This window comes from Copadichromis virginalis, linkage group LG9, assembly GCF_057382275.1.
Source record: "Copadichromis virginalis isolate Kocher_CV1m ecotype Utaka linkage group LG9, C_Virginalis_male_GT1.1, whole genome shotgun sequence".
Taxonomy (NCBI): Eukaryota; Metazoa; Chordata; class Actinopteri; order Cichliformes; family Cichlidae; genus Copadichromis; species Copadichromis virginalis.
Window position 1 is genome coordinate 18,137,941 of NC_140626.1, and position 15,797 is coordinate 18,153,737.

Consider the following 15,797-nt stretch of genomic DNA (forward strand, 5'->3'; position numbering starts at 1 on the left):
TTGAGGTGTTTGTCTCCCAGCCCGTTAAAGGGCGCTGTGGGTGATAAAAGCTCAGGCGCACTTAAGTGGCCGCGCCTGAAAAGGAGCGCACCTCTCCGGAGCGCACGGTGGAGGGGCGGGTCTAACGGGACAGAGCATCTCTTCTCCTCATTCATTCGCAAAGTGTCTCTCTCAGACTAGAAAGTAGATTACTTACAGAAATTACCCCCTTGCCTTACCTTCATGCGCGCAGACTGTGGAGACATCCGTACGCCTTCGCCTCTCCAGATGAGTGAAAAGCACCGAGACCGGATGGTTCCCTCCCGAGGTACAAACTTCTGACTGGTGCAAACTTCGCGGCTCATCCCGGTATGATAATTTCCAACTTGAGCCTGAGCTGCGCGCACTGTCCCGAGGGAGTAGCCCGCAGCACTGAGGCGACGGACGCGTACGAGGAGGTATCCGGTTCCCTGCCCCCTCCGTCCCTGAGCCCGACTGGGCACCTTGTGGTGGCGGTGTGCCTGGGCTTCATCGGCACTTTCGGGTTTCTCAGTAACTTCCTGGTGCTCACGCTGTTCTGCCGGTACCGGGCTCTGCGCACGCCCATGAATCTCATGCTGGTGAGCATCTCCGCGAGCGACCTGCTGGTTAGTCTGCTGGGGACTCCGTTCAGCTTCGCAGCCAGCACCCAGGGGCGGTGGTTGATCGGACGCGCTGGGTGCGTTTGGTATGGGTTCGTTAACTCATGTTTGGGTAAGAATATTTATTATTATCATTATTAATAATTTATTATTTTTATAATTATTTTAATTAATATGTTTCATTGGAGAATGAATGGCCAAAACAACAGAAGTATTTCTTTTAATTTCTTTTAATGTCTAATCTTCGCTTTCCTTTTATTTCCCCTCAACAAAAATCGAAATACTTATTGCATCGTATTCTGTTGCCTGTCAGACCGGGTCTGTTTATAATTTCATACAATTTTCGTCTTTTCCCAACAAATTTAGCCTGTGTGAAAATCTCATGTCATCATCATTTTTATCCAAAGCTGTTTCACAGGCAAAATTAAATGGCAGCTTGCAATGCATTCCTCGACTGCAGCAATGGGCAACAGAAATTCGGCATGATTAACAGCTTAATTTTCCAGGTAATTTCATAAAACGATTAATATTAATTAAAGGTAATTCGAGTTTTGTTATGAAGGCATCATCTGATGGTGGTGTGCTTCCAAACTTCCCTTACAGGGACATAAATAATGCGATCTGGTGAAGAGGACTCTGTAGCTAGATTTTTTATTTTCATTTTTTTGCAGGGAGAAGATGATTGGCGTTGAAAAGATGAACGCTAAAATAAACATAAAACATGGAAAAAGCATTTCTGATCGCATTATGCAATAAATCTGCTCTTGTAAGGCTCTTATCTGGATCCTCAGAGGTCTTGTCTCAGATTTGTGCGCACAGGACTGTTGACAGAGCTGGGATCAAACCAGTGAGCTTTCGGTTTCGGGGCAATCACTGTAATTACTGTCTGGGATTGATTGATTGATGTCAGCCCCATGTTCACAAACCAAAGAATCCTGATTTTCTACCCACTGGAGCGATGAAAACCAGGGAAGAACACCAGGATGATTGGGAGGTGATCCTGCTGTGCCAGACTTTTTTCTCTCCCCTGAATGCAGATGTTCTTCTTTTGCACTAAAGGGACTTTCAAGTTTTAAGTGAACAATCAGCCTGCCCATAGACTTGAATACAGACCTGTCTTCACCTGTAAAGAGAGAGAACAAAAATGTCACTATAAAACCAGTTGTTTTCTCTAAGGAGTCTTGACAGCAAAGTTTGAGTGCTATTAAATGTGATGTTTCATTTGTGAAGTCTGAATTTGCAAGAATGTGCTGTTCCCCTTAATTTATGTGGTTTGTCTGTGGAGTTTGGAGTGAAGTTTGGGAAGATTTTGGCAGTTTTCTCTTTACACCTTGACTTGAACATAGATGTAGTAAGCTGTTGCCGTTTCATCTGTGGAGTCTGAACTTGCTGTAAAGTTAAGTACGCTGCTGTTGCTCTTTATTTAGCTGTTTTCATGGTGGAGCCTGGACTTTCAGGGAGGTGCACTGAGATGTTGTTGCTCTTAAATCTCTTCTCACTTAGAAGTTTGGAATTCAAGCAGTGTAAGGTGCAGCAGGATGTTGCTGTCACCTCTAAATATATTGTTTTACCTTCTGAGTCTGCACTTGGAGGAAGGTGCAGTACAATATTGCACTTGACTCAGCCATTTTATGAGTAGTCTAGTGTGATATAAGGTGCTCTACGGTGGTATTGTTTTCTCTTTGGAGTCAGGACGGTTTAGTGAAGTCAGTTGTCAAATCTCTTAAATTAAATTACTTTTTTATGGAGTCTGTCACTCTTAAATCTGCCGTTTTCTCTTTGGAGTCCTGACCTGCAGCATAGTTTCTCCCCCCTCAAACCACTTTCAATCTGGCCTGTGTTTTCTCATCTTTTCCCCACTGACCCAGCTCAACTTCACAGTTACTGGCCTGGTCAGCAGCTGCTCAATAAAGCCCTGGATGCTACAAGCATCGTCTTCTATAATCTATAACCTATACCTATATGGGTAATCAGAGCAGGTAACCTATATAGGTTATAGATATATAACCAGTTTTCTGGTTATATATCTATAACCAGAAAACTGAGCACTTAAGTTTGGACTATAATTTTTTCCACTGGTGCACGTTCAGGAACAACTGTGGAATAAACAAGCAATAACCAAGAGGATCAAAACTGTACGTAATGGGATCAAAGGGTTGTCTGAAAAATTACACACACAAAAAAAAAAACCCTTGAATGAGATGCTTCAGAGATGTTTCAGAGATGGGCACCCTGACATCAAAGAATTGAGTCGGGAGTGATTGATGACTTTTTGGTTTGAATTGATCAGACAAGTGGAAAAACAAGGAAATGTGCAGCCCAGTATGGACAGACGGTAACCTCACATCATACTGAGTGAGGCTTGTGGTATTTATTTATAAAATGCTGTGGGATTTGTTTCTTTCATCTCGAAGAGGAGTCAGAGCTCAAGCTAGACTGTTTTCTGGTGGAATAAAAGGGAACTTGAGGAGGAGCTTCAACTTGAATTGTGTTGTCTCTTTAGAATAAATAGTTAGATATAACCCAACAAACATCACTGCCTGCATTTCACAGAAAAGTAATCTTTTCAGATGCTTGGAAAGACCTTATTTCTGGCAAAACTGAGGTACTTGTGTTCGACCCTGACAATTTTTCTAAGGAGGTCAGTCATTACACCGGCTCCCACTCCAGCAATATCATATCATCTGCTAAGAGCCTTGGTATCATGTTTCATCAGTATTTGCATTTTGAATCTCATATCTAATCCAGTCTTGTTGCCTTCATTTAAGAAACATCACAAAAAACAAACCTCAATGATCAACTAGCCTGTGTCAAACAGGCCCAAACTCAGCAGCTAGGCTCCTAACAAGCCTGGGAAATTCAGAATTTTAAAGTTTCATTAATAACATGTAAAGACCTACACGACAGGCATGTATACCAGGCCTGCTGAGATTTTATTCCAACATTTGGCCTCTCCAATCATCTGATCATCTGTTTCATGCTTTTATTTTAAGAGGTGACCACGCTTTTGAAGTTGGAGCTCCTACACTTTGGAACAGGCTGGCTTAATTTAATTTTAAACATCTGCTGAAAACTCATTTTGACTCATTTTCTTAATCGTTCTGCTCTTTACTTTTAGCTCTTGTTCTTGTATGTGTGAAAGTGTGCATGCAAGAATGAATGTAGGATTGTATGTTTGACTGTGTGGACATGTATACTTATCTTTAATCTTTAATGTGTGGTTTTATCCCAAATATAAAGTAATAATGTTAAAAAAAATCTATATACATAAATTTGTTATTATTATCTAAAAAAAAAGATTAGTGGATGCTTTAACATGACATTTGATTTGGTTATGATTTGATAGTAATCACATTTACAGAGCACCTACTTGGGTACACAGACTCATAGCTCCATATGCACTGTGAATTTATTTATACCTGCAACTTGAAGATCAGAGCTTATTGTCTGCATGCTGTGATGTCATGGTGTTGCAGTAGTGGGTTCCAACTTTCTGTTTTTTGAGGAGTTTGCAAAGATCAGAGCATTCCTATAGGCTCAAATTGTGGTCATAAATATTTTGTACTTGTAAATCGGTTTTGTACTTGTAAATCAGGATTTATATGTGAAAAAAAGAATTTGTGTGTGGACTTAGCCAAAATAAATACGTGTGAAACTCTGTAAGTTACAAAAACGAATTTTGACCCTATTTTTCCTCCTTTCATCTGATTGGTCAATGTCATGTCAATCACAAATTTTACTATCCAATCAGAGAACAGATTGGTTTGGCTGTCGGAGGGGCGCTTTTTTGAACTGCAGGTCCTTGAAGGGTAATACAGTTTGAAGCTGGAGGATCTCTATATAAATATCCGATAGAAGCGAGGTCCCATAACTTTCAGCAGCTGTTGAAAGGATAAAGTTGTGGTATATCAGTGGTTAGAAATACCATTATTACTTTAGGATTAGTTTAACACAAAGTCAGACCCAGGACCATGGCTGTGAGTCACAGTGCGCAGCATAAAGGTCCTTTCACATCGGATGCAGGATGTGCTGCTAATGCTAACTAAAAGCAAAGGCGCTGGCTGCTGAGCTCTGTGGGTTTTTGCAGCAGCTCTACCTGTACTAGATGCACCTGCTCCTTGTCATTTCTATCTCTGACTTTATGTTCTCTATAAGAGTTTTTTTTTTTTTTTTTTGCCAGTTCTTCAAATGTTCAATAAAAACATGTATGCTAATTCATAACGAAGAAAGCTTTGTAACTATCCCCACTAGTGAAGACTGTCATTTCCAAAACACTGCCCCCCCTCCCCCGCGGTTCGCAGCGCTGTTGAAAAGGCTGTGGAAGTCCCTGTATTAAGCACATAAACCTGCGACACAAAAATCACCAAACCACCACAGACTGTTTTCCTTCGTGGTGATGAAGGAAAACGCTGGGCTGGCATGTAAAAGGGCATTTATTCCCTTCAAGGACCTGAAGCTCCATAAAGTAGGGGTGCAACGATATTCGTATCGATATTGAACCGTTTGATACAGTGCTTTCGGTTCGGTACGCATATGTATGAACAATACAACATTTGTAATTTATTTTATCAATTTTCCTTCTGACGATGCTGTCAGTGAATCTGCGTTCGACTACTCTGCCTAGGCTGCACTGTCCAGCGCAGATCCACTGAGCGCTCCACACAGACAGCATGTCAGAAGGAAGAGGGCAGGGCACCTCCCCCACCCTCATTCAGATCTGGCATTTGGAATTATTTTGGTTTTCATGTGAGGTATGACCCTGAAGGTAAGCAAGTCATGGACTAAAGTAAAACAGTATGTTGGATGTGCCATGCAATGCTCAATTACATGGGTGGGAGCTAGTGTGTTAGCGCAGTTAGCTCGTTAACGTGTTGGCCGTCTAGCCCCATGCACGGAGTGATCGGCGGTAGCTCGTTAACGGAGATTTGCCGTGTTGTGGCGTTAAGGTCATTTCAACGAGATTAACCTGAAAGCACTAGCGGGAACACAACGAATATGACTGCACATTTACGCCTACACCATCCTAGTGCAAAGACAAGTGGAAGCAGACAAAAAAAGCAAGCATGCTACTAACTTTAGCCGAGTCATTTAGACAGCTGTTAGCACATGATTCTCCTTATGCTGCTGAGAATATAGCCCAGAAGAAGCGGATAGTATAGCTTTTATTTTGGAAAGAGCCATTTCTCTGTAATAAACTCTCTTTTCCAAAGATGAGTGATTCCTCAATCAGACACAGGGATTGCAATATCGCTAGCCCGACGTCCCAGAGCTAGCGATTTTTTCAGTCGGGCTACCAAAATCTATCTCTTCCCTGCCCGTCGGGCTATTGTAGGAAAAATATATGTCAATGCTTTTGCATTCTTTCAGAAATGTAGCTGGGTAATTATGTCATTGGCATCGGTGAGCCACTGTCAATATGTGACATATTGAAGTCGTGTTTGAATTTGCGCTTGTTTTTTTGCTTTTACTTTGCAATCGTGCGAACTGTGTATAGAGAGCGACAGCACTGATCTGTGAGTGATGATAATTTGTGCACCAATTCCTCCGACATCGTCTTATTAATCGTTAGCTTACTATGCAAACATGACAAGTGAAATCTCCCGCAGCAAGCTTACACATGTGAGAGGTTGATCGCGCAGAGAATCGCTGAGCTTATGTGAGTGCGCGTGTAAAAGCATTTCAGTTCTGCTGAGCCAAATAAGACAGGTCAGGGTGAAGAAGTGACAGCCAAAGAAAAGCTTACCACAAAACGGAGAAGTTATGACAAATCAGACTATAAGGCAAAAAGAAAGTGCAGCTTTATGGTTTCATGGACAAAAGAATTTCTGTGGCTGCGATATGATGAGCTAAATAACCAGGGCTGCACATAAGTGGTCCGCAGGTGCGCATTCGCTGTCAAAATAAAAAACACGCACAAGGGTTAGGGTTAAATTTAAAAACTGTACTTTTGAGTTAAAATATATATTTATAATTTTAATAAATGACAAATTAAAAATGCATGAACATTTTTTGTATCGAAAAAATATCGAACCGTGACACCAAAGTATCGAACCGAACCGAACCGTGAATTTTGTGTATCGTTGCACCCCTACCATAAAGCACCCCTCCAATAGCCAAACCCATCTGTTCTCTGATTGGATAGTTAAATTTGTGATTGACATGACATTGGCCAATCAGATCAAAGGAAGAAAAGTCGGGTCAAAATTCGTACTTGTAACTTGCAGAGTTTCGCACGTATTTTTTGGCTAAGTCCACACACAAATCTTTTTTACACACACAAATCCTGATTTACAAGTACAAAATATTTATGACCACAATTTGAGCCCATACATTCCCTTTCACTTTTCAACTACATATCAATCTTTTCAATGAGTTTCTGCTGGTGAAAATCTATTTGTATTCAGTGGATTAAATATTTGCAACAGCTTAACAAATTTCAGCAATTTGTTTGCATGTAAGAAGCTTCATACTGTTGAAATGCAGTGGCACAAAGTGATGGCAGAGTTCTGTTGTGCACTTCAATTGCTACAAATCTTACCAGCCTGCATTAGAAGCAGCTCCAACTAAAAAAAACTAAATAACTGAATTGAAGAAATAAATAAGAACTACCTTTATTTATCCGAGTGTTACTAGAAATATGTATTAAACTGGATACAGCAAAATTTATAGGTCTAGAAATAAGCTACTCAGTTTGTCGAGACTGATGTGAAAACAGAGCTGAGACCTAATTTCATCCCCTGTCTGGGTGAGCTGAGGTGAAATTCTGTCTGTTTTTTAATTCGCTAATGAGACATTGTCTGCTCTGATGCACGCACAGCAGAGCTACAGTGGTGATGGTTAGCAGGCTTGTCATCAAGCCTCATCAGGTCACTTTTGCTGGAATAAGGTCATTCTCATGAAGTCACTGACAACCATTTTCTCTTTTTCTCTGTCTTTTGTTGTTGTTTTGTTTCTCTGTGAACAAGCCAACACTGATTAATGGGCAAGCTATTGGAAGTGTATAATTGGGTAACAGACATGGGAAAGACTTTCTATGGCTTTAATTGTAAGTTTATTGGATGTTTGTGCTCTTGTGAACCTGCTTTAATGCACAAACGTGTGCATGTTATTCAAGAAATTATACTCAGATCAGATTAACTGTGTTGGGGGAATGAATCATTTTCTGAAAGAAATGTGGAAGTAGTGCTAATGTCACTTATATTCCACCAGTCTGTGTCAACTTTGGCACTGAACATTTTTTCTGTTGCAGATTAAACATATTTGACAGATGAAGTGAATGACATTGATCACTTTGTTATAACAACTCCTGTGGTTTTAGAATTCATATGGATGTGACTTTGCCACTTATCACTCATTGAGAGAGCCTCAATGTTATACAGTCTTTAAGACAGATACAGATATTTGGTGATTTCAAAATCAGATATTTAGATATATGTTCAATTTTTTGTCTTTGACACAAAACATACACAAATTTGAGGGAAAGCTATTTGTGTATGCAACAGAGACTGCCCTCTGGTGGACAAATGATGCAACATCATTGAAGGGGTTGAAGGGTGTTTCTCTAATTTACTTTTTCAATTTTCTCTTATTAGCGTTTATAAATGCTGATGCCAAATAGCTAATATCAGCTAAATCAATATGCGGATGAATCAGTTGGGCTGTAGACAGCAGTGGCTGCCCCCAACTGTTCAGTGGGACAAACTACAACAACACAAAAACTGCTCAGGACCACCTGGAGGTGCTCAAGGCAACGGCACACTAAAGATTTCACGAATGCACTGGAATAAGCCCGACCCACAAAAACTGAACTTACAGGAGTCATTAGCAATTAATATTGTAGTTGCCAGCTTGAGTCATACTTAGTGGACCTGTTACAATCATTTCCAGCTAAATCCACTCTTAATATCATCACAGAGCCAAGAATAGAAAAAACAGTCTGAAACTGAGTTTGAAGCCTGAGTTTTTAGATTACTCTCACATATAGAAAAGTCTCCACTTCAGAGGTAAAACATTTAGTGGTCTAATGGATTTGTTATATCTGTGGAAACTTTTCTCTTCTTTTCTTTTCCCTATTCTTTTAATCTAATAGTGCTTATATTACAATTTTACAATACGTCCCCTGTTTAAAGTTTGCAGATGACATGACATTTGCTCTCAGAAATGTGGTGGCAGAAATCAGACTCATAGAATCTCCTAACCTGATCAGAGAAACCAGGTTAGGTATTTACATAATACTGAAGGAATTGCATACAGTAAACATAGTGCTGCATGTTGTGCTGAGGTGGCAGTGATGGGTAATGCAGAGAAATGAAGAAAAAAAATTATGTCAGCTGGAGTGTACGAGGAAGATGGATGGAAAGAGACAGCAGGAGTGAGATGAAGAAGGAGAAAGAGAGAGTGAGACAAAGGAAAAGAATGAGAAGAAAAAAGACAATGAAAGATGATTAGCTCCTGTGCTGACTCAGGCTTGGAACGTGGGGTCATTCATTTTACCATAAATCTATTCCACACTAGTATGGAGTTGGATGGGGAAGAATCGGGCCTCAGGTGAAAATCCCATTAAAATGCATGTTGCAGAATCAGAGTGGGCCAAGTTTGAATCAAAGCCAACTTTTAGGGGTTGATATTCTAACCAGGCTCCAAGTGCAGACTGTGCAGTCAATATAGGAAATGAATGGAAGATTTGTTGCCTTTAGAAGTTGCCCAGTTGCTGAGGTGGCAGACCATTCATATGAAGAGAATCCACTATATATTTACCAGAGTGTATTGATTACCGGAGATTATGCAATTAATTTCTTTCCACAATACTCATTTGGTTTTCTTGTCCTTTTCATGAGCTTTTATATTGCTTCCTAAAACAACAGTAAGATCAATGCTATACTTTTACTGTGCAAATAGATTGAATAATTATATAAAATATGAAAGAAATCACACTACAGAGAGTATTTAGAAGTGTTTTAGGGGTGGGGGGGAGGGAAGTAACCAATAAGATGAGTGTGGCGCAAGTATTAGATTTAACAGGTGACCCTTTTGGATGGATAGATGTCAGTGGTTCTTTCAGCTTGTCCCCCTTGTTTCTTTGGCAAATGACACGTGGACAGTGTTGCCAGCAGAAAGCCTCTTCTCTCTTAGAAGAGGTTGAAAGCACAGCTTAGGTTTTCAAAGTTGCATCCAAACAAAGATTTCTGTATCTTCTGTATCTCCTTTGGAAAGACAAGCCCAAAGTGGAGATGCTTGTCCATCATGCACAGCCTCACTTTTGGAGTAAGCCAAACTCAGCATGTCAGCACAAATATAGTGTGGTGGTGGAGGGATGTTGGGGTCGCTTTGCAGCCATAGAACCTGGGCAATTTGCAGTCACTGAGTTGACCATTAAGTCCTCTGTATGCCAAAGTGTTCTAGAGGCCATCTGCCTGACAGCTAAAGCCTGGCCCATGCATCAGAACAATGATCCTGAGCACAGCAACAAATCTACAACAGAATGACTTAAAAAGAAAAGAAGGTGTTGCAATGAAACAGTCAAAGTCTACTCCTCAATCATAGTGAAATGCTGTGGTGGGACCTTAAGAGAAATGTGAAAAAAGTCATAGAGAAAGAAAATATGGGCTAGAGTTCACATAACTGTACATTTAAGAATATTACAAGCTTCATTTATTAATTTCATTTAATTACATTTTTTAATCAGATGTTGGACACTGGAGTCAATTGTAAATTACCTAAGAACTCAAAGAGATGAGAATAGGCCTGGCTCAGGAGTCAACCTTATGCCTAATGAGATGCTGGGTTTTTGTTGTTGTTGTTGTTGTTGTTGTTTTAATTTGTGGATGTTGAGTTTACCGAACTGCAGAATTTCACTCTTAAATGTTTTGCTATCAGCCTTGTTTGTACTTTGTCCTTTGGGGGCTGTTGTATTAAAGGATGTAAGCCTTTTCTCCCTGCGACTGTGAACTGGATAAGCAGTTAAGAAAACTGATGGATGGAAGTCTTTTTCATTAAGAAAAAAAAAACACAGAGGGAGGTAAAGAAAAAATTATTATTATTTTTCCTTGTCCAATTTTATTGTTATTCAAAAATAATCTTTATCTGTATGGCTCCTTTAGTGCAGGTTAATGTTGACACTAATGGTTAAACGTAATCAGCAATACAATATTATTATCTCACAAACAGCTTCTTCCCCTGAGCCATTCAGAGTGCCAACAAACACTATCCCCCACCCCCCTCTCCTCCCTACTCACCTCACCAATCTGAGCCACGGTGTGAGCACCCCTCATCACTCAGGCCACACACATACAGACTCTATACTCAGACCAGGTTCTTTGCACTGCTTCCAACACTTTGTTCGCCAATTTGTGTCTTTTCTATGGTGTGCCTTTCTCTTATTTTGTGTGTAGGAGTCTCAGCCATTGCCTTGAGAAGGAAAAGTGGAAGAGCTTCTAGGTCAGTTATGTAGGAATTTTCCAACTGGGATGAAACCCCACGGCAGATGCAGAACATGCCATGGAGGGTTTGTCTCTAGGCTAGAATGGTGGGGACAGAGTGGGAAAAGTCTTCTGAGACTTCCTCTGGTGGAAAATGGATGAGTGGATTGGGGGAAGTGTTCTCTCTAAACAGAGACAGACTGCTGCTGTGATGATACGGCTGTCACTATGACTTTAACCATGACTAAGATTTATTAGTTATGATTCTTGCTCTGATTATTTTTTTTAATGAGTCTGACTCTGTATGTATGCAGAGATGGTTTATTGTGTTGAAGCTACTGTATGTCGGCAACATAATGAAGCACACAGGTTCAGACAGTAACAGCTGGATGTGTCCGTGGATGCCACCACATCAGCTGCTGGGTGAAGCAGCTGCAGCTGTGTTCACAATCAGTAGCTGCACACTGTTGGAGGCGATCCTTTTAAAATGAGGAGTGAGCACAAAATCCACAAATAATAATATTAATAATAATGGATTGCATTTATATAGCACTTTTCGGGGCCCTCAAAGCGCTTTACAATTCCACTATTCATTCACTCTCACATTCACACACTGGTGGAGGCAAACTACAGTTGTAGCTACAGCTGCTCTGGGGCAGACTGACAAAGTGTAACATTAACCATTCTTTGCAATGTATCAGCAGATTGCTTCCCTGAACGTGGTACACAGTACCACAAACTCACACAAGCTGTTTAGATCATTTTTATAAAACACTACTGCTGCACTCTGAAAAAATAAATTTTTAGGGTAAAAACATTAAAGAAATGCAAAGCCAACCTGGCCAAAGAACTGACTTTGGAGACCCCTAGTGGCGACTTTAAATATATGGCAATTAAAATATTTGTTTTCATTTTTTTTTTAGTGTGTTGGCTTTTATCAAGAACTTTAAACTGATATTTTTTTGTTTTTGTCTTAGTACAGAGTGTAATGAAGTTTCTGTCTGACCTGGAAAACTACACATCTGAAGTGTCCATGCTTTATCTAGCCAGTAATGAAAAGTGAGAGCTCTCACTCCCTCTTCAGCCACCTGAAAACACACACACACACACACACGCACACACACACATCTTTCACAAGACATGCCAGCACCAAATCATTTCCATTATTTTCAAGACACTCACCCTTTGCTATTCCTCTCAACACATCATGCGCCCAGCCCCGGTGTGCTGTCCACGCCAACATGGCATGGTTTCAGCCAATCAGAAGGCTTCATTATGCATTAAGGCACTCTGATTGCCTGTAATCAAAGTCTCTTTCCCAAGCAGACTCAGCATAATGGAGGTAAAGTGCCTCTGCACCAGTACTTTCGCCTGTATGTGTTGATTAGCTCTGATTTAAGACTTAACTCACTTCAGCAACAATTTTCTTTCATCAATCTGCAGTTAACACAGAGGAAAGACAGCACATGTGTCTGATTGCACCTGCTCAAAACATGGCTGTGCAGAATGGATAGATTATAGGTTGCCGCTTTATCAAGAAGCAGTCATTGAAACAAGATTTTCTCACAGGAAAACAAAGGCAGAAACAATCAGTTTAATTTAAACATGGCCACCTATCTTTACCTTTCATACCATTTCAAAGACTTGTTTGAGGGTTAAACCTGGGATTACGAGGCATGGGAATTCATAAATATGAATGAATGTAGAAAGTCAAATAACAGTGAATGCGTTGTATGTGTGATCCTCCCACTACACCCAGAGTGGAGCAGGCTGAAGGCCCTGTAGTGGAAAGAAGTACATAAGCAAAGAGACAAAAACATTCTGATTCGGTTGACATATGATAATGCCTGAAGTAAACACGTGTGGATGAACAAAAAGCTCAAACCTTAGTGCGCTCCAAGATGTACAAATTGAAATTAATCTAGCAGGCCTTTGCCATCACAGTTACTGTAAAGCTTTCAAAGCAAATGCCAGCTAATGAAGTTCATTCTCCTCTGTTTGTGCCCCAGCAATGCAAAGTTAAACGCTATTAAGATGATCAAAGCGAGCGGAAAATTGACATGACTTCGTATCTAAATGTATCAATCAATAACTCTGAGGGAAACAGAACGCAGTTGCTCCAGTTCTGAGGAAAGCTTTTTCATTCTCCTCTGCTCACTGACTCCCAAAAGCCCAAAATTTGCTTGATATCTGGGTCTGACCACTTGTTCTGAACTTCTCCCTCCTCAGGTATTGTTTCCCTCATCTCATTGGCTGTTTTGTCCTACGAGCGCTACTGCACCATGATGGCGCAGACTATTGCAGACGGTAGAGACTTCCGCCCAACCCTGGCAGGGATCTGCTTCTCCTGGCTTTACTCCGTGGCCTGGACCGTGCCTCCGCTGCTGGGCTGGAGCAGATATGGTCCCGAGGGTCCCGGCACCACCTGCTCGGTTGACTGGAGGACACGTACGCCAAACAATATCTCCTACATCATCTGCCTGTTCACCTTCTGCCTCGTTCTGCCGTTCGGCGTCATCCTCTACTCCTACGGCAAGCTGCTGCACGCCATCAGACAGGTGCGAATCTGCAATATAAATGTTATGAGAGCGTTTGTTCCAAAGTGAGAAAATGAGCCTTTCGGGAGAAACAGAACACTAATTCTGTCATGAGATGTGACTGTCAAGACAGTTGTGTGGAAATGACCCAGATTTGAGATGAGACACCACAAGGTCATCTATACATTATGTGATTTATATGTAGAGCACAAGAGCGGCCCCTTATCTACGACTTCAATCGAATCACGAGTGTATCATAAGCCTCTCTTTACTGTATAGCCCGGGGCTGCAAAGCCGACAAGAGAGCGGGTAACATGAGTACAAACATTTCAAAGACTTGAGCTTGAAAGCTGAGAAATTTGAACCACCGATCAGGTTTGACTTTTCAACAACCGTCCATTAAAGCTGCCAACATCGTTTTCTTCTCTTGTCTTTAACTTTACGCCTTCGCTGCCGGTCGGGGAGGCTCGGGTCAAACTGCAGCTGTGAGTTTTCTTTTAAAAGCCTCTGAAGCCACATCATATGTGCCAGAGCATAATTGATACCTCGAAGCAAGAAAGAGCAGACAGAGAAAAATGGGAAATCATGACCTGAATTCTGGATGACAGTCATAAATTGTGTCTTCATATTGCTGCTGAGCCGGTGAACTGTTGTAACGGCTCCGGTTATGTCTGAAACTAGGTTGTGTGCTCAGTTCTGTTTTAAATATTAATGGTTTTATTTACACTACCAATCAGAGGTTTGGAGTTCCTCTAGTTCAAGCATTTTGTGTGTTGTGTATTGTCAACATATAGAAAGTACAGCATAGATATTTAAGATATCATCTCACATTTGACTTCTGTATTTATGACCTTGAAGGAGGTCAAATTCTAATAATTTTTCCTTAAAATTAAATACTACCTAGAGAGTGAAATTTGGAGGAGGTTTATGCTCTCAGAGTGCTTCTGGTTTGTTGTTTAAACATTTTCTAATAATTTATTTTGATGTAGTTTATTTATTTATTTTCAAAATGAGTTTAACTTCACATAATACAAACACAAACCACAGGACTATAACTTGGAGGAAAAAGCTGAAGATAAATTTCACACTTTAGGATTTAGAGTATTATTATTCCCTTCAGGTGTAATCTTTCTATTTCCCTCCTCTCCTGGTTTAAAGTGCTTTGCTCTATGGATTAAACTAGGATTTTGTTGCTTATTTCCAGCTTCATTCTTTTTTAGCATTCTGCCTTATGCCCATATTAAATAGTTCTTGGCTTTTTGACACCATAAGGATCTAAGAGTGGAGAAAAGTAAGCTTCTGGGCCATAGGGATTTCCATTATTTAAAATAATGGAATTTCTGCTAATTTAAACTTAAATATAACTTCTGCATTATCTTGCTTACCACATACTGCTGTATTTATGAAAATACATCATTTTAATCAGACATAAGGGCAAGATATATATGCAAAGATAGAAAATGCCTCAATCATTCCAACAATAATGAGATTAAGTCTGCCTTGCACAGTGTTTTTACCAGCTAGTAGCATTAGCTACATCATCAGTGTGACATTATTACTCATATGTAAAATCCATATAACTTTAAAACGTAAGAGCACGAATCAGTGGACTGTAAAGCAAAATACTCCATTACCTGCCACATACAATCGTACTATACTTAGCACAGAAACAGATGACAAATGGTCATTCAAGATCTTCATGTAACAAAAAAACAACAACAATCAGGTAAATATTGTGATTGGTCAGTGAATATCAATAACTAGTAACAGTAACATTCAATATTTTAAAGCCTGACTTTGACTGATTTTCACATTAGAAAGCTGAAAATGGTAGTTTGGTAAGAAAAATGAAGAGCAGCACAGAGCTTCAGTCTGCAGCGTGGTGTTAATGACAAGATTATAGGCAACTGTCTCCATTACACACTGCTGAGGCACTTCATTAAACCTCGAGGATACAGGCTTTCACGCTCAGCGCCGGCTAACTGTAGCGCCGAAAACTCTTTATGGAAAAGCCCAAATAAAAAACAAACAAAAAACATGTGAATGTTATGAAAAATGTACAAGAGAAGGAACGCTGATTTGCCAATGTTTCTTTTACTTTTATTTCATTGCATGTAATATGGTGACCAGTGTTGGTCAAGTTACTTGAAAAAAGTAATCAGTAACTAATTACTGATTACTTCCCCCAAAACGTAATCCTGTTACTTTACTGATTACTTATT

At 40.2% G+C, this 15,797-nt stretch overlaps 1 protein-coding gene across 1 annotated transcript in view; it reads left to right on the forward strand.

Annotated features, from left to right (window-relative positions):
• The first annotated feature begins 201 nt into the window (after positions 1 to 201).
• Positions 202 to 15,797, forward strand: part of tmtopsb (teleost multiple tissue opsin b) — a 47,134-nt gene continuing 31,538 nt past the window's right edge. Inside the window, exons 1-2 of the mRNA XM_085468008.1 lie at positions 202 to 732; positions 13,268 to 13,596. Coding sequence (XP_085324134.1) covers positions 351 to 732; positions 13,268 to 13,596 — 711 coding nt within the window. The 5' untranslated portion in view covers positions 202 to 350. The remainder of the gene's footprint in view (positions 733 to 13,267; positions 13,597 to 15,797) is intronic.